This window comes from Trichechus manatus, unplaced genomic scaffold (genome assembly GCF_000243295.1).
Source record: "Trichechus manatus latirostris isolate Lorelei unplaced genomic scaffold, TriManLat1.0 scaffold00064, whole genome shotgun sequence".
Lineage (NCBI taxonomy): Eukaryota > Metazoa > Chordata > Mammalia > Sirenia > Trichechidae > Trichechus > Trichechus manatus.
Window position 1 is genome coordinate 8,103,466 of NW_004444000.1, and position 19,508 is coordinate 8,122,973.

Below are 19,508 nucleotides of genomic sequence, written 5' to 3' on the forward strand. Positions count from 1 at the left end.
AGGTTGAGAAGGGACAGTGTTGACATGTCATGGGGTTGTTAACCATTGTCATAGGGCAATATGTGTACTAACTGTTTAATGAGAAACTATTTGTTCTGCAAATCTTCATCTAAGGTACAAAAAAAAATCATCTATGTAAGATCAAATTGACAACAGCAACTCAAAAGTTTTAATGGGAAGCCTAGGGGACAGTGAGTTGAAGATAACGGTGATAGAATAATTTGGAAAAGGATAATGAGAATAGCAGCACAACTGGAAGAATGTAATCCATGTCACGGAGTTGTACATGTAGAAACTTTTGAAATGGTGTAACTTTGGCTATCATATTTTCACCAAAAAGAAGGTCCTCAAGGGAGAGTGTTGACATGTCATGGGGTTGTTAACCAATGTCATAAAACAATACGTGTACTGACTGTCTAATGAGAAACTATTTGTTCTGTAAACCTTCATCTAAAGTACAATAAAAAAAATTTTTTTTAAAAAAAAGCTTTATAATGTGCATACCTTTTTGACACAGAAATTCCACTTCTAAAAATTTAGCCCTAGGAGAGCATCAAAGACTCAGACAAAGAGTGATACGTAAAAATTTTCATCACAATATTGGTTATCATAGTAAAAAAAATAGAGGAAAAACAATCTAAAGGACCAGTAACAAAACTGGATAAGGAATTGTGGTATACACAGAACAGAGAATACTTTATAACCATTACAATTATTATAGAGGAGAATATTTAACAACATGAGGAATATTACTAATATATTTTTTGCGAAAAACAAGTTATAAGACAGCACAATCCAGCTGGGAGGCTGGAAGACCATATACCACCTTGTTTACAATGCCAAGATCATGGATAATTTTTTTTCTTTATATTTTGTCTGTTCTCTCTAAATTTTCAACAATGTATAAGCATTTCTGTAATCAAAACAGGAGGTTATAAAACGTATCCTCTTGTATTGTTCAAACTAACAGAGCATAGTAGAAAGAGTTCTAGCATTGAAGGTAGAAAAACTCGATTAAACTCCTGCTCTTCCACTGATGAGCTTTGTCTTTGCGGAAGTCCTTTAAAGACTCTGAGCCCCAGTTTCCTGATCTGTAAAACAGAGACAATGTCTTATCTCACAGGTCACTTTTAGGGTGACCAAGAGAGACAACGTGTCTAAAAATACCAGAACAGTTCCTGACACACAGACAGCACTCAATAAAAGGTAGCTGCTATCATTTGTGTTACTTTCATGAAAGTACGTCTTTCTCTCCGCACTGAGACCATCAACTCCTTGAGCACAAAGCTTGGTCTTATAAATCCTCTGTATTAGCCAGCTTCCCTGGCACTGTATTAGGCACACTGCAGGAACTGAGCCCCTCTGCCCAGAATAAGCCTTCTACCCTCCTCACCTGGCTAACTCGGAGTACGCAGTACTTCTGGGATGTCTTGTCTGATCGCTCAAGTCTAAGTTAAATGCTCTCCACCAGGTGCCCTGTTAGCACCCTATACTTCAGAGCATTTTCATAAACTATTGTCATTGTCTGTTCACTTGCCTCTTCCTCCCACTCCCTCCCTGAACATAGCAGGTATTCAACAAATGCTGAAAAAAAACCCTTTCTCAACAAACTCTCGCAGAGTTGAAGAGAGTAAGCAAAATGCTAGTACCTCAAGTGGTGTTTTCTGCTTTCAAAGCACTTTCACATTTATGATCCCAATTTGTGATCTGCACAAGAATTCCATGAGGTAGGCACAAATAAACTATATGTTACTTTTGAACGTAACAAAGACCCTGCTTCCTCCATCGGCTCTGAACCCTGGCTTGGTGCAGTGGTTGATTTTCTGGGCATCTGGTGAGCAGGGCTGCAGGAGGCCCTGGACTAGACAGGTAGTTGGGCTGGGGTATGTTCCGGCTACTTACATACCTAGTTTAACCGTGTCTTTCCCGTTGACACACGAGCTCCTTGGAAGCAAACCCTGCCTCTTCTTCCTCTGTATTCCGAGATGCTAACTGCTCACTAACTTTTGATGCACTCAGTAAGTATTTACTGATTGCATCTCTCTCCTTTAAGAGTGGCAGATGATCTCACCAGGTGCTGAATTTTAGGAATGAATGGAGCAAATCGTCAAAACAGAAGTTCTTATTTTAAAAACCGTTTTACTGAGGTAGAATTCACATGCCATACCTTTCGTCCATACCTATTTCCTAACAGACGATAAATTCTACAAGTCAATGGTTTCTAGTATGTTCACAGAGTCATGCAACTGTCACCACAGCCCAACTTTTGGACACTTTGAACTCCCAGAAAGAAATCTCACACCCAGTAGCAGTCACTCCCCACCCCTAGGCAACCACTAATCTACTTTCTGTCCCGGTAGATCTGCCTGTTCTGGGCTCTTCATATGAATGCAATCATATACAGTGAAACCCTGTGAGAGCTGCAACTCAACGGTACTGCCTGTTTTTCCAGGTCTTGCAAGTTTTCCGCCTTTGACAGGGTACAGTCTCACCACTTTTTTATCACTCTCTATTAGTGGAAACTATGTGACTTTTCCTTCGCTGACAAGTTTCTGCCTTACAGAGGTTCCAGCTTTAACAGGTTTTACCATAGTATGTGGTCTTTTCTGACTGCCTACTTTCATTTAGCATGTTTACAGCATGTATCAGGACTTCATCCCTTTTTCATGGCCAAGTAATATTTCATTGTACAGACATACATTTTGTTTATCCATTCATCAGGTGATGGATATTTGGGTTTCCAGATTCTATTATGGATAATGCTACTGAATGTTCATGTCCGAGTTTTTGCATAAACATATGTTTTCATCCTCTTGGGTATATACCTAGGAGAGGAATTGCTGCGTCATACAATAACTCTCTGTTTAACCTTGTGAGGAACTCTCAACCTGTTTTCCAAAGCGGTTGTGCCACTTTACATTCCAACCAGCAGCGTCAAGTGTGTGAGGGTTCCAATCCTCCACATCCTCACCAACACCTGTTATTACCTTTTTCATTTTAGCCATCCTAATGGGTGTGAAGTGACACCTCATTGTGGTTTTCGTCTGCATTTCCCTGAAGCATAAAAATGATGTTTAGTATCTTTTCATGTGTTTATTGGCCATTTGTATATCGTTACTGGAAAAATGTCTATTTAGATCCTTTGTCCATTTTTTAATTGGGTTTATCTTTTTATTGAGTTCTATAAGAAGTGAAAATATTTATTCATGTTCTATGGGTTGTCTTTTCACTTTCTCGATGTCCTTTGTGGCACCAAAGTTTTTAATTTCGATGGAGTCTAGTTTATCTTTTTTTTTTTTTTTGTCACCTGTGATTTGGGTGTCATATTTAAAAAGGTTTTGCCTAAGCCACGGTCATGAAGATTCACTCATATTTTCTTCTAAGAATTGCATAGTACTAGGTCTATGATTTAGGTCTATGATCCATTTTGAGTTAATTTTTGTGTAAGTAAATTCTTGCCTCAACAAACGCCTCCTTTTAGTTGGGAACCTGCTCAGTCACCGTACTTCTCCCCCAGATAGCGAACAGCAAACACAGAGACGTGCACAAGCCCTTTAACAGGTGCAGACACTGACAGAATCCACCTCTGGGGAGAAGATGTCCCTATTCTTTTTCACATAAGTCAGTATCTGATTTTGATTTCAGTCCGTGCACAGGCTTTCGAAAGTACCCAATGTGCCAAGATGGAATCTGCATGTTGAAAGCAGCTCCACTCAGTATGAAAGAGATTATACAGAACTAAGTTGCCCCATGCAGTAATCAAGTTATAAAAGGGCAGGTCTGAGAAAGCCACCTAATTGGCAAAAGCAAGCCCAGCCCCAGCAATTAGAGAACACCACCCACACAGCCAGGCCAGACCCCACATGGCTGCCTGCCTGATCCTCAAAAAAAAAAAGAAACAATCAAACCATTTTCTGAGTGGAACAAAACATTCCAACCCCAGCAATAATTAGAAAATAACTACCCTCCTGGCTGCTTTCTGCATTGATCTCTGGCTCCCTGCCTTCCAGCACACCTGACACATGCAATTACCTCACCCCAACCCACTCCAGGAGCGCGCCCTCTCATGCACCCTGTGGCCCTTGGGCCAGGGCCACCCCCCACACACTACCCGCCCCAATTATTTCTAGAGCCAGTTTAATTTTGTCCCCTGGTCCAAAGCGGCCACACAATGCCCAGCCACACGCCTATCTATCTCTGTTTCTCAGAAAGGCACCCGGCATGCTGTTGACTTGCTAGCCCTCTGGCAGACGGCCCTCCTAGACTGGGTGTTAAACGTCCTGTTCCTAAAGAGGTGAAGACAAGGCCTTGTGCTCCCTCTTCGAGGTGCTTAGATGAGTCTGCCCCAGAGGCAGGGCCAGGGGGAGGCGAGTGGGGAGGGCGACATGAATGTCAGCCAGGGAGGAACTCCTACCCCCCCATTTCAGACAGGAAACAGCCAACAAAGAGGTCAAAGCCCTGGGAACTTGTGGAAATCACTTCCGGCTCTATCCTGGCCTCCAAAAAGCTGGATCATTTGGACACATGAATTCTGTAGATAGATAAAGAATTATAATGATGATAGCAGCTAACATTTCTTGTCTGCAAACTATGTGGCAGGCACTGTTCTGAAGTATTTTACAGAGATTAGCTCAGTTAGTACCATAACCCATGAGATAAATCTTTTGCATTTTACTGATGCAGAAACAAGTGCACAGAGGTGAAGTCACCTGCTCAAGATTACGCAGCTAGCAACCAGGAGCAATTTCACGGGACCTGTTGACTATCTAGAGACTGTTGGTGTGAACGATAATTATGGTGTATGGTGTGAGGCCCACCCAGTGGTGTGAGTGGGGGAGAAAGATGGTGTATGTCCATCTGGATCCTCTCACAGAACAGAAGCTTATTCCAGAGCTGAAGAAGACCACTGAATAATGAGGCACCCTCAGCTGGTTGCAACACACTGTGGGTCCTACTGGAACCAAAGCCAAGAGAAACAGAATAGAGGGTGAGTGCCCCATCTAATGTGCAAGATTAAATTTACCCAACCCGCTACAGGTTACAAATGCTGACTGGTAAAAACAAGTCAAGAGATGCTATCTTGGTTCTGGCAGCGATGCCCCTGGCAGCCATATGAATAACTCTGAGAATCAAGTGCTAATCTTTTTCCAGTTCCAATTAGGTTACTAGCCTTGAGACATTTTTATTACCCAATTATCTTTTTCTTTTCCTCCAGAGTACCTGAAGAGATAGCGCCTTGAAAGAGTTTTAGCAGGAAAACAGATGAAGCAATCAGAATCCCAACAATGCCTCCCTGTTCTGAGGGAGTCAGAACTCAGATCCACAGCTGAACACAATCCCTCACATGTTAGCTTCGGCCATGCTGAAGTACTTCCAAGCCCCCAGGTACTTCTGTCCCATCCTTCTGCCTGGAATACCCTCCCCACTTCACTTGGCACATTTCTGTTCATCCACGAATCCCCTCCCCTTCTCTCTACTGATTCTGCGTCCTGTAAATCCTTCAGCTGTGCCCAGATCACACTGGATGATACTAGAGTGCAGCTCTGTCTCCCTCACTTGACTGAGTACCTTTTTTTTAAATGGACGTGTTCACCTCTTATCTTTGTATCTCCACTGCCTGGTGAAAGTAAGTACTCCATAAATTATTGCTAAAGTGAATTTGGTACTCTTGTTTCCTACAGGGGCCCGAGTTTGGCTGGCCTGCCAAGCTACTTCCGTTTTGTCTTATACAGCAGAGGTAACTATTCCCACCCAGCCCACAGCACTGCGGGCTGCACAGCGGCTGGTGACAAACAAGTGACATGAGAGACCGGGGCAAAGACATATACACCACCCTATACACACGGGATGGCTCTGGCAGGGGTGGCAGGCTGTCAATGCCTTAATCACCTGACTCATGAAATGATCGCAGATAAGCAATTTCAACAATGCCTCTGCCACTCTGCAGACACTGATTTCGATGATGATGATGGACGAGGAAGGAGGTGGGCGGTAGAACTTGCACAGAGAGCAGTGAAGGGACTTGCCCGCAATCAGCCAGGGAGGGGCAAGCGTGGGAACACAGCTGGTGCTTCTGAGTCCCAATTCTGGCTCTTTTAGACATGAGTCTCCTCAGAGGTTTCCGCCACAAGTTTCACGTCTGTCTTAGCCTTCTAGAGTTTTTGGAACAACTGTACTTCGCTGAATCCCATTCATAGGTCTCCTGCGAACTACCACAGGCTCATAAGTCTATGATCAACAATGCAGCACGTCATTGCAAGGGGCTCCCTAGCTGCTTCCTGTGTCCTGTTTCCCCAAATAGATGATAAACGCCATGAAAGCAGGGGTGGTATTTTTGTCTTTCCTTCCTGCAGTACGTAGGACAGGGCTTGGCTCCTAAGAGACACTTCGGTGTGTATGTGTTGATTCACGCAGTGTGTGTGTGTGCTTATATGTGCCACTGGCATCTCCGTCTCCCTCCCTGGGCGCTTCATGAGCCAAGCTGGCCTCCACTGAAAATCCTTCCATCTCAGGGGCAGGTCCTGACAATGACGAGACTGTCCCAGCACTCCCTTCTGGGGGATATATATTAGATGCTGCTTGTTGATTTTCTTCAGATAGTTCCCATTAATAGTCATTGTAATTTCTTTTGTTTTTTTTTTCCCCTCTCATTGCTAGCAGACAATAGCAAAGAATAGCAAGAACGAAAAGTTTTTTTTTCTTTAATTATTGGACGTAAACACAAAATTGAGACAATATCTTATTCGTTTACTTTTTTTTCCTGAAAAGTGGGGAGAAGAGGGGCTTTGTTATTTCATTACGCTAAAAAGCATCATACTCCAGCCCTTGAAATACCAGGACATGTGGCTCATGGCAGATGATTTAGCAAATGAGAATGTCCTCCAGGAAGGCACGGAGTGCCCGGTCAGTACGAGAGGAGAAGGACAGCAAGATTCAGCGAGGCTGTAAGAAAGGCTCACGCCTGAGCCCCTCGTCTCTAAAGACTGGAGTGGGTTTCTTCCCTCCTCACCACCACCACCTTCATCTTGTCTCTGGGCTTTGACCCTGTCGCTTGTGGTTTACAAAACTGAAAAATCAAACAATCAGCTACCTTGGATTTAAAAAAAAAAAAAAAAAAAAGGAGCCCTGGTGGCACAGTGGGGTTAAGTGTTACAGCTGCTAACCAAAAGGTCAGCACCAGCAGCTCCCTGGAAACCCTGTGGGGCAGTTCTACCCTGTCCTGTAGGGTCGCTATGAGTCGGAATCGACTCGACAGCAACAGGCTTGGTTTCCTTTTTTTGGTTTAAAAAAAAAAGATAAAACTTTTATGAGGTCCTGGGTCCCTAAAATACAGAGATGTTTATTCTACCAAGTAGATTTAAAAAATCAAAGATGGAAATATTCATTAGCTAGGCACTAAGAGCAGTATTACCGAAACTGTAGTCCTTATACCACTTGAGTCAAAATAACCTGGGTGCTAGTTAGCATACATAATCCCAGGCCTGTCACAGTCTTTGGGAATCAGAATCCTGGGATGGGGCCTACTATTACTATTACCATACCAGATTACTGTTCGTGTTACCCTGCTGCCCTAAATTTGAGAATCACTGCATTAGAGGACACACAGCTAAAAGAACAGATGTGCCCTATATGTCATTGCAAACAGAGTACTCAATTCTATTCTTAGCTATTGGTGGGAGGGGGAGGAAGTTCTTTGAAAAGGCTTGCAGGTGGGGTTAAAACTAGCAACTGAGAAGCCTGTGGGCTTTCTTTTTCTTTTAATTTTAAGGAAACTGTGAAAAAGAGTATCCTTCTGGTTAGGAAATCCAGGTCAGGAAACGGCTTATCTTACAGTTCAAACAGCCTCACTCCTAGCCAGCATCTTAAACGCTTTCCCATCTCGGGAGCCCACACCACCCACTGGTCCTCCTGTCTTCCCACCAGCCCCTGCAGTAAGAATCTGCCCCATCATGCTGGGCAGGGGTTAGATCCACTCTTCTTTCTTACCATTTTCTTCCATTTCATCCTGCGATTCTGATACCACGTCTTCACCTGCAGCTGAGTGAGTCCAAGAGACTGGGCCAAGTCCAACCTGGAAGGCGAGAGATACAAAGGACCCTCCAATGATGAGGAAGATGAGGGTGAGGCAGGCAGAGAAAGAGCAGTTAGAGACGGGGTCTAGAGGCTAGCTCCAGGCACTCGCTACCAGAGTGTGGACCTTCTCCAAAAAACCAACTCTTCCCAAAAGGGCCTCTCTTCTCTCCAAGACTCTGTGGATGAAACTCTGGGACAATAAGAAGCAGCTGCCTATGAACGGGATATGTGGGGCAGTCCTCATCCTGGAAACACTATCCAAGCTGGACTTGAAAGTGCTTCTGCGCCTTGGTTACAAAGGCCTGTTCCTGACATAGTCTTCACTCTGACCCAGTACAAAATGAGGACTCCAACCCAAAGTCCAGATTGGAAATAAAAGGCAAAGCCATATCTTCCCTATTGAAACCCTGCTAATCCCTCCAGATCCAGTTCAGGTTCCCCCTCCCACAGGTAAGCCCCCTAGACCCTGCAGCTCACCCACATCTGGCTCCCCTGTGCTGCTCCCACAGCCAGCAGTCACCCAGACAGGCCTGCATTCTGACTGCTCCCTAATCACTTCACCTGTTATTTCTGCTGCCCCGACTAACCCGTCAGAGTACGCCTTCTGCTCCTTTTATACCCACTAACGTGCTATCACATTGTTAAATCCAGAACAAGTCCTCAAAAATACTTTTTAATCGATTCATGCGAATTCACTGTAGCTGCCCTAAATTGCTATAATGCTGGATTGCAAACAGAACCCTAAACCTGTAGCCCCTCCCGCTTCTTGGTCTACTGCTAACCATGGTTCTGCGTTTCTCTGTAGTTTTCTGAAAAGACCCGCATGTCAGTCCAGAAAGTGCCGAGAAGCGTGCAGGTGGAGCTACTGCCAAACGTAAAGCCTGTATTTCGTGGGCGCCACGCGCGTATCAGGCTCTATGCTAAACGCCGATCTGTGCCATCTCATTTACTGTTCCACAACACTATAAGGGAAGTATAAAGATTCCCATTTTACAGATGAGGGATCTCAGTAAACTATGGTCCATGGGTCTGAGCCTGCCCATTGCCTGTTTTATAAATAAAGCTTTACTGGAACACAGACATGCCCATTCGTTTCTGTATTCGTCTATGGCTGCTTTCCCACTTCAAAGGCAGAACTGAGTTGCTGTGACACACGCATATGGTCTATAAAGCCTAAAATATATACTATCTATAGGTCCTTTACAGAAAAAGTCTGCTGACCCCTGGAAGAGAAACTTAGTAAGGGTGGAGCCAAAAAAACCAAGCCCACTGCTGTCAAGTCGATTCCAACTCACAGAGATCCTACAGGACAGAGCAGAACTGCCCCCATAGGGTTTCAAAGGCCATAAATCTTTACAGAAGCAGACTGCCACATCCTTCTCCCGTGGAGCAGTTGGTGAATTTGAACTGGCGACCTTTAAAGCAGCCAAGTGCTTTAACCACTGCACCATCAGGGCTCCCTGCAGGTAAGGGTGGAGCTGGGATTCAAATCCACTGTGTCTGATTCTACACCGCCTTCTGCATAGGGACTTGCCCCACCTACGACATTTCTGTACAAACTGGATTTCTCAAAGGAAAGCTCTTGCTCAGTCTTTGGTGGCCACAGAGTAGCAAACAATCTGAGAGGAGCATGTGGGATGGGAAAGGGAGGTGTGCAGCCAGGCTTCCAACCTCAGCCCTTGAAACTGGGGACCATTAGAGACTGCAGACCGATGCCCAGGGTTGACACAAACCCCCGGTCTACCTTAGCACCGACTGGAAGGACCACCTCCATGAGTGGCTCCAGCCCTGGTCACTAATGTAGAAACTTGGGGTGACCGCCCTTGATACAGCCTCATTTTGAAGGTTCCCAGAGATGTGAGGAGGCCCCTTAACTCACACAAGCCTCCCAGCCAGGAGCCTGAGTTGTGAGTCATCTCAGGTGGGCGTTCTTCAGCTGCAAAAGTCATGAGGGGCCTCTAACCCGGGGAAGACCAGTGGGGACGAGCATGGAAAGTTCCCGATGCAAACCCCTGGCACTCCAGGTGCAGCTGTCCAGCCCCCCTGCTCTGACTAAAGCACACGATTTAAATCTCCAACCATAAAAGCAGAGTCTCCCTTCAAGGCACGCTGAACCTGTCTTAAATCTGCATTCACACGGAAGGGCTGCTGAAAGATGACAGTTTAATGGAAAGTCATTAACAGACCGAAGCTAATAAATTCTCGGTGCCAATGACGCTTAGCTCTTCCACTAATGGAGCACTGCAGAACCCAGGAGGCCAATCCACGACGTCTGGTCTCCCAGGTCTCCCTGGAGACGTCCTCCCGGGTCACCTGAGGTCAACAGGTACGTTAATCAGCGGAAGGTTCAGTGCGCAGCTCCGCCGTGGCCTTAGCAAAAGGTGTGAGCTCACTTGGGAAAAATGCATCCTTCACTCTCTCTGGCTACAGAAACACGCTCCACTGTCATCCGCTTTTTCTCACTACCTGCCACCATCACAAATTCTCACTTCCCTGCATATTCGATTAAATGGGGTCACCTAGGAAACGGGAGAAACAAAGAGGAGGAGGGAACAGGCTGTGGGAGGAGGAAGGGCTTATGGCCCTGGTCACGTACAGAGGTGAGGAACGCGTGAGAGGGTGGATTAAGGCGGCAGCTTCCATGCCAGCCAGATGGTGTCCTCCTCCCCAAGCAAGTGAATCAGTGCTGTGTAGGTCACCTGTGCGATGCCCGGGCAGGTATCCGGAAGCCCCAGGAGGCTTGCTGGAAACTAACATTTCTATAAAAAAAATTCCTCTGACTTTTCAAAATTAAGCCTGACATTTTACCCATCCATGTTGAGGCCCTTCGGACATATCAACACACAGTTTATAAATCGCGATGTTCACGCCACTTGCTTTGGAAAAGTACATTCGGTTCTCAATTACACGGTGGGGGCATAAAAAACAGCTATTTAAAACCAAGGGAATCTCACCGATTTAATCCCCTGTTCACAGACCTGCCTCTTCTGTCTGCCCGGGGGCACCCCAAATGCAGCTTGTCCAGAACAGAACTCACACTTCTGCCACCAAATCCACTCTGTCCTCTGCATTCTGACGTCGGTGAATGTTACCGTAATTTACCTGGTTGCCCAATTCAGGGACCACGGAATTCTCAATTCTCTTCTCACATCCTCACACCAACGTCAAGTCTGTCCACTCCACCTTCAACATGGTCTGCCAGTCTCTTCTTTCCTCTCTATCCCCACTTTAATTTAGGTCTTCAGGAACTATCCCGGGGTTCTCTCCTACCTTATCTCCCCCTCTCTAATCAGTCATGGCCACCAATGGGACTACTCTAAAATGTAAATGTAGTCATGTCACTTCCAGCCCTTAATGGCTGCCGACTGCCTAAGCAACAAAGGCCACGTTCCTTAGCCAGGCATACAAGGTCCTTAGCAACCTGGGCCCTTCCCGTCTTTTCAGCCTCATCTCCCACCACCTTCCCACTCCCACCTTAAGCTGGAGCTGTCTCAACCACGTACAGTCCCCAGATATGCCCAGCGAGACCTGCCCTGTGCCTCTGCGGGTGGCATTACCTCTGTGTGGATCAAAGGTCTTCTTAAATGCCCCCTTCTCTGAGAAGCCTTCCGTAGCCCCTTCTGATACACTCAGCTCTATCTCTGTGGTCCCACAGTGCTCAGGGACATCATCGGCACAGCTCACTGTACTGTTGTGTTGACTGCCATCAAGTTAGCTCAACTCATGATAACCCCATACACAACGGGATCAGACTGCTGTGATCCATAGGGTTTTCATCTGTATATCACCTGGCCTTTCTTCCTAGTCTGTCTTAGTCTGGACGCTCTGCTGAAACCTGTTGAGGGTCTGAGCAACACACAAGCCTCCAGTGACAGACGGGTGATGCCTGTACTTGAGGTGCACTGGCCAGGAATCGAAACTGGGTGTCCTGCCTGCGAGGCAAGAATTCCACCCGCAAACCACCACTGCCCTCATATTGCAGTTACTGGTAGTTACTTCCTTCCCCCATGATCTCCTTTAGAGTAGGACTCTCTTTCTGTACCCATATTCCCCGCCAGTGCCTGGCCCACAGAAGACACTCAGCAAACGTTCGGTGGGTGCTTGATTAACTTGAATTCCCTTGAGTTGGTGAGTTTCAGACACCTCTTATACTAAATTTTTTTTCAGAACAGATACTAAATAGCTTAAAAGATATATTTGAGTTTGATTTCCTTACTTTTTTTCCTGCCTGCTCTTTGATAGGGGTCAAGCCTGACATGGACAAGGCAGGGAGCAAATGAAGAAAGAGAAACAAGGACGAGAAAATCCCCTCAATAAAGAGGGTCACACATTAGCTCAGTCATCCTCCAGAGTGAGTGTGAAGGAACAAACACACTCATAAATATTTTGCAGTTAAGACAGTAAATTAAAGTGGTTAAGAGATCAGCTGCTAACCAAAAGGTCAGCTGTTCGAACCCACCAGCCGCTCCTTGGAAACCCTATGGGGCAGTTCTACTCTGTCCTGTGGGGTCGCTATGAGTCAGAATAGACTCGACGGCAACGGGTTTGGTGTTTTTGGATTGGTACTGAAGCCTCAGAGAAACACAAAGGTCAAATCCTTCCTTATCTGAGACTCCAAAGGGTTTAATGAAGGAACTCTCATCTCAGGTCCCCTCAGTCTCACCCAAGTGGTTCTGACCTGATATCCACCAGACTCATTAAAATACCTGACACCTCCTCAACTGGGGTCAATCCAGCCCTTTCCAAGCAACAGCCAGCCCAGTGTGTCTTGGCACAGCTGGGAGCTAGAAGGCTGGGGAGAAGATTAAGGAGATCATGGACCCCAGTTCCAGACCTAGTCACACTGCATCTGATCCTAAGAGTGAGTGGCTTTAAAAACCAAACCTGTATCCCAGATGAGAGCCTCGGCAACCACCTGCTCAGCTTTACCTTGCCTGTTACACTGGGGTAGTTAGGTTAAGATACGGAGACAGGGTACAGACTCAGCACCAGGCGGGGCTCTTGGGGGCGACGTGTGATGCATTCATGTGGGGCTGGGTTGAGACTACGTGAGCCAAGAAACACATCACTCACTGCCCTAGGACCCTGACTCTCTGACTTCACTGAGGGTGAAGGGAGTTTCCCCTTCTCACGGGCCTTAACTGGGGAGCCCCTCCCTTCCCCACATTCTCACCTGTCTGGGGTGGACAAGTACTTCTGCTTCTGGAATTTCTTCTCCAGGCCCATGAGCTGCAGCTCGGTGAAGATGGTGCGGCTGCGGCGGGGCTTCTTCTGCCGGGGTGTCGGCTGCTCAGTCTCGGACTCACTGCTGGCCAGAGCCTCAGCACCTGGAGCTTCCACAGGAGTGGCCTCGGTGGTTGGGCAGTGGGACAACGCTTGGACGACTCCCGGGGTTGCAGGGACCAGGTGGGAGATGACTGTGGGCTGCCGGGTGATGACCGAGAGGAGGGGATATGCCCGAAGGGATGGGGAACCTGCAAGATAAACAGGAAGGAGGGTCAGGGCAGGGAGCAGGGGTGGGAGGAGATGAGCTCTCAGAGGAACCCCTGCTGAGACGTGTCTGCTGGGCCCTGCCGGAGAAGGGAAAGAAGAGGCAACTGAAGACTCTAACTCAGCTGGGTGGGCAGGAAACACACAGGTTTGCTCACCTGGTATGTAAGAACATACAAGTCGCCATGGCCAAGAAGAGGCTCATGCAATTCCTCTGGTTTTAGGTGATTCTTTCTCCTTTCTCTCCCTTCTGAACTCCTAAATTTTAGTTTCAAGGATATGGGTCAAAGGGACTCAGCAGATGAAAAGAAGTACCCAGAAAAAGCTAGAAACACATAAATAGATTTTTAATATGAAAACTTCCTGAAAAACATCTATGGTCTTTAAAAAAATATGTGTCTATATCTATGAATTCCTCCTAGGAAGTCTCTACACCCAATATTTTTTTCAGAGCTGGAAGGATGCTTGAAGATTACTTAATTCAACTCCCTTATTTTAGAGATGAGGAAATGAGCCCAGAAAGGGTAAGGGACCTGCCCGAGATGGCAGAGCTAGGAAACAGCAGACTCAGGAGTCAGACCAAGCTCTTCAAGACTGAAGTCCGGTGCTCTTACTACATCATGAACCACACGGATGCATCATTTGGAAGAGGGGGCAAACAGTTTATTTCAATTGTGAACTCAGATCCTCTGTTACTGGCCGCCTACGGCACTGTGTGAGGAGGAGCCTCAGGCTGGGCCTGAGCTTGGCTGAGAAATGATGCTGAGATTGATTAGCAATGTCTGCCATGGCAGGCAAGGGGTGGGGAGTAGTGTGGTATATGTGCCAGTTATGAGCCATTCTTGCCTTGGGAATTTCAAGGCAAGAGCACTTTTCTGTCCAACATTCTGGTGTGTCTTTAAAGTTCAAGTGAAAAAGCTCTTTCCTGTCATTACTCAATGTCATCAGTGTAAAATGTCATGATCATTACTTATGTAATAATTTCCTCTCCCTGGACCTCAGTTTTGTCATCTATACAGTAAGAGTGGATATCTTGAAGAATCACTCAAACTCTAATATTCTAAGGCCTCAGAAGTACCTCTCATCCCAAGACCTTCATTTCAAATCTGCTGAAAACTAAGGAGACTCAGGGCAGCGCTTTGGGAGTCAGCCCAGCCCTGAGAGTCCACTAAAAGGAGAGAAAAGCATCTGCACCCACCAATACTCAGGTCTGAGCTAAAACCAGCTGACATCACAGAAACACCAAGGTACGCTTGTGTCCTATCTTCTGTCTGGCCTAGCATTTCTCTTCTTACTCGTTCCCATGCATCTGTTTTGGACCCCAGTCAGTTACTAAAACAGATAATGTCTCTTGCTCTGTGGGTAGACTTATAGCAAGGCCCCGCAGAAACCACAAGCCGTTACCTAACAAAAAATCACCAAGTGCTACTACTTCCATTACTCCTGCAGCCAACTCTAACACTTGAGGTTCTGTGTTGTGAATTCTTTTTAATGAAAAAAAAAAAAAAATTCATCTGGGAAAGACATTTTATAGCAAGAAAACTAGGATACCTGGGTCTGTGATCTTGGATAGCCCAAGACACATCATGAAATACTTCTTAGAAAAAGTATCTGGAAGCTTTTTACTCAGAGATAAGTTGTTTCTCACTCAAATCACTTTACTCTGTTAATTCTGCCATTTCTTTCCAAAGGGACTATCTTTCTTTATTCAGCAGGCTACCTTATAATCTTGAAACTATTTTGAAAACATGGTAATATCTAGTATTGGGAAAGATACAGGCAGACTGGAAGGAATATAAAATAGTATAATCTTTTAGAAGGACAAACAAAGCGGTATCTATCAAATTACAGACCAGGAAACAATTCCACAATTTGAGATCTATTTGCCCATATGCACAAAGATTTATGTATAAGCATATTCACTGAAGCCTTATTTATAATAGTGAACAAATGGAAACAACTTACATATCTGTCGATAGGAAAATGGTTAAATAAATTATGCTGCATCCATAGTATGGAATACTATGTAACTATTACAAACTATCTACACACATATATAAACTATCTATACAAACTAACATGGGAAAATATCTAAAATATTAAGAGATAAAAGTAAGGTATAGAACAATTTATATTATCATGAAAAAAATTGGGTGTCTGTGTGTGCATGTGTGTGAGTGTGTTTATAAATGCAGAAAACAAGTCTACAAAATTAGTGACCAAACCCAACACTGATTACCTCTGGGGAAAGAGCGGTAGTGAAATAAGGCGAAAAGGGACCTCCACTTACTACATGAATTACGTATTCAATCCTGCCACAAATATCTACTGAGCATCTACAATGGGTCACATTATTCTAGAAGCTGAGGAAATCGATTCAGCAAATAAGATAAAGTCCCACCTTGACAGAATTTACATTTCAGTAGAGGAAGTAAACAAATGAATAAATATAGAATATAATTCCAGGAAGTGATGAATTCTATGGAGAGAAATACAGCCGAGTGTGATGACGGGGTGGGGGCGGGGCAGTTATGTCAGACAGGGCAGTTGAGGGAAAGCCTGTGTGAAAAGGTGCCATTTCAGAGACAACTGACTCAAGTTAAGAGGAGAGCCTTGAGGAAACGGGAGAATAGCACCCCCGGGAGAGGAAAGCCCAAAGTGGGAATGGGCTTGTGTTAGAAGAAGAGTAAACAGGCCCGTGTGGCTGGAGGACAGTGAGCAAGGGGGGAAGCCACAGGAGATAAAAGCTTGGAGGGATCTGCAGGGGTCAGGTCATGTAGGGTCTCACGGACAATGGCAAACGATCTGGATTTTATCCAGAATGTGATAAAAAGTCATCAGTGAGTTTTGAGATGGGGAAGGGCATGGTCTAATTTGTTTCTGAAGAGCCCTCTGGCTACTGTGTGGAGAACTGACTGTGGTCCCAAGTGCAGAAGCAGAGAGACCACCGAGGAGGCAATGCAATATTCCAGAACAGGAATGACTGTGGTCTGGGCCAGGGAATTAGCTGCTAAGGTTGTGAGAAGTGGCCAGATTCAGGGTATAGTTTACAGTTAAGAGTTGAAAGAACTTGTAGAAGGACCAAATGTCAGGTCTGAGGGAAAGAGAGCTTCCAAGAGATGCTGGGTTTTAGACCTTAGCATCTAAAAGAATGACGGTGCCATTTACTAAGATGGGGAAGACTGGGTGGGAAAAATCAATATTTCTGTTCCAGACAAGTTACTATTGAACACCCAAGAGGCTATCCACATAGCATCCAGGAGGCAGCTGGATAAACTAGTCTGGAGTTCAAGCAAGAGGCTGAGTTGGAGAACAACTCTGACACCTGGGAATATATGGTATTTAGACACACAGGATTGCATGAGATCACCTAGGGAGTGAGTGTAATAAAGAAATAAAGAGATCCAAGAACTAAGCCCTGGGTCACTCTAACATCCGAGGTCATAAAAAGAGGAGAAGCCAGCAAAGGAGACTGAGAAGAAAGGGGTAGGGAGGTGATGGGAAAACCAGTATCCCATAGTATCCCAATACCTAAATGATACCTCTGTATTCTTTACATTTTACGAGAAGCATGTATTATTTTTGAAATTTAAAAAAGAGAGCGTTAGACTAAATGAACTTGAAGTTTCATTCTCATTCTAAAGTTTTAATATATGTTCAATTTGCCAGGAAAGAATTATTATTCATTGATTTCTGGACCTGTGAATAGTTAAAACTTCTCCTAAAAAGGTGGGAAACAAAACCAATCTAGAAATCCCAGCAGTGGAGTAAAAGGTATGTTTGGTTTTATGACACTTCCAGTCAAACAGCTGTTGTGGGTGTTCTCCTGAACAAAGAGGTTTCTTTCAGTCACCTCTGAACCAAAGGATCTAGGGAATTTTTTCCTTTCATGATAGATGATGAGTCCTCATGCTAGGTAGAATCATATTCTTTCTTTTAAAATAAAATTTTGTTTAATGTGGAGAAATGATAATCTTTTCAACAAGTGATACTGAAACAATTGGCCATCCATATGCCAAAAAAAAAAAAAAAAATTAACCTGGATCTATACCTCACGTTTTATTAAAAAAATAACTCAAAATGGATTACAAACCTAAATGTAAACACAAACCTATAAAACTTGTGGAAGAAAGCATAAGATAAAACTTTTGTGACTTTGGGTCAGGCAGAGAATTCTTACTTATGATACCAAAATCATAATCCTTAAAAGAAGTTAATAAACAAATCTTCATGAAAATTAACAACTTTTGCCCTGTGAAAGATACTATTAAAAGAATGAAAACAGAAGCTACAGACTGAGAGAAAATTTTTGCAAATTGCACATCAGACAAATGTTTTGTATCCTGAATATATAAAGAACTCTAAAAGTTCAACAATAAAAAATGACCCAATAAAAAAGCAAACAAAAGTTTTGAACAGACACTTCACCAAAGAAGATAAAAGGATGACAAATAAGCAGATGAAAAGATGTTAAAAATGATTAGTCATTAAGGAATTATAATTAAAACCACGAGATATCACTATACATCTATTAGAATGGCCTAAAATTAAAAAAATAAAACCACCTTATAATAGCAAGTGCTGACAAGGATATGCAGAGCAACTGGAACTCTTACACACTGCTGGTGGGAATGCAAAATGGTATAGCCACTTTGGAAAACAGTTTGGTAGTTTCTCACAAAGTTGATCACATAGAAAAATCTCCCTCCCAGGTATTAACCCAAGTGAAAAGAAAATAGAAAAACCTGTATGTAAATGTTTATAGCAGGATTATCAGTAATTACCAAAACTGGAAATAATCCATATGGCCCTCAACTGGGGATGGATAAACAAACTGTGGTACATCCATACAATGGAATACTACTCACACATAAAAAGGGAACAAACTACTGATACAATATATAGATGAATCTCAAATGCATTTTTCTAATTGAAAGAATCCAGACTGAAAAGGCTGTAGGATTCCATTTATATGACATTCTGGAAAGGGCAAAACTGCAGAGATGGAGAACAGTGGGTGTCAAAGGTTAAGGACGGGGAAGCCTTTGACTACAGAGAGGTAGCACGAGGGAATTTTTTTTCAGGGGCAGTGGGAAGATTGTTGTACCCTGACTGTGATGGTGGTTATACGACTGTATGCATTTATCGAAACTTGTAACTGTACACTAAAATAGTGAATGCTATTGTATATAAATTAAAAATAAATTAATAAATATTTTAACTCTTTTGCTTTTATCACCAAGCCAACACCAATTTGTTAGAAAAGTAAAGCAGTTCAGGAATACATAAACAGGTAGAATCTTCTTTCAAGTCCAGTAGCCAACTATCCCAAAAGCATATATTGACTAGTCCAGTGACTTAGAATGCCAGGTTTAAGAGATATTAAATTTCCAAAGAAATGAAGTTGGGAGTTTTCATTCATCAGAATTCTGGGAGTTGGCTGGGGAACTTTAGTCACCAGAATTCTGAGAGTCTACTGCTCTCTAGGAAAGTCAAACTGGGAAGAGAACTACTCTCCCCAAAGGGGTGCACGCTGGGGAGGTCACAGTCGGGAACTCTGTGTGAAGCTGAATGAAGGTGGCTAGTGTTAGGGGATGAGGAGAAGGGTGGGCGAGGTGAGAGTTAGGAATCCATGTGGACAAGAGAAGTTGGTGAGTTTTTAAAGGCTGCCTGAATCTGCAACTTAGAGGAGAGCAAAGGCTATTTAGAGGGAATTTCTGGGAGACATTATGGAGTATATCAGGTAAAATCCATAAATAGACTCCTCTAAGAAAAACTAAAGATCTTCATACCCAAAGTTCTGCAGGCAGATTTCTATTGTCTCTGAATAGAGTTCTGTACCTACACTGGGCCACACGTTGTTGTTGTTGGGTGCCGTCAAGTCAGCTCCGACTCAGCGACCCTGTGTGCCACAGAACGAAACACGGCCCGGTCTCGCGCCATGC

The 19,508-nt window shown here is 44.4% G+C and overlaps 1 protein-coding gene across 1 annotated transcript in view; it reads right to left on the reverse strand.

Annotated features, from left to right (window-relative positions):
* Positions 1-19,508, reverse strand: part of BARX2 (BARX homeobox 2) — a 94,488-nt gene that overhangs the window by 4,613 nt on the left and 70,367 nt on the right. The window contains exons 2-3 of the mRNA XM_004379329.1: positions 13,247-13,547; positions 7,987-8,071 (exon numbers count right to left, since the gene is read on the reverse strand). Of these exons, the coding sequence (XP_004379386.1) occupies positions 7,987-8,071; positions 13,247-13,547 (386 nt within the window). The remainder of the gene's footprint in view (positions 1-7,986; positions 8,072-13,246; positions 13,548-19,508) is intronic.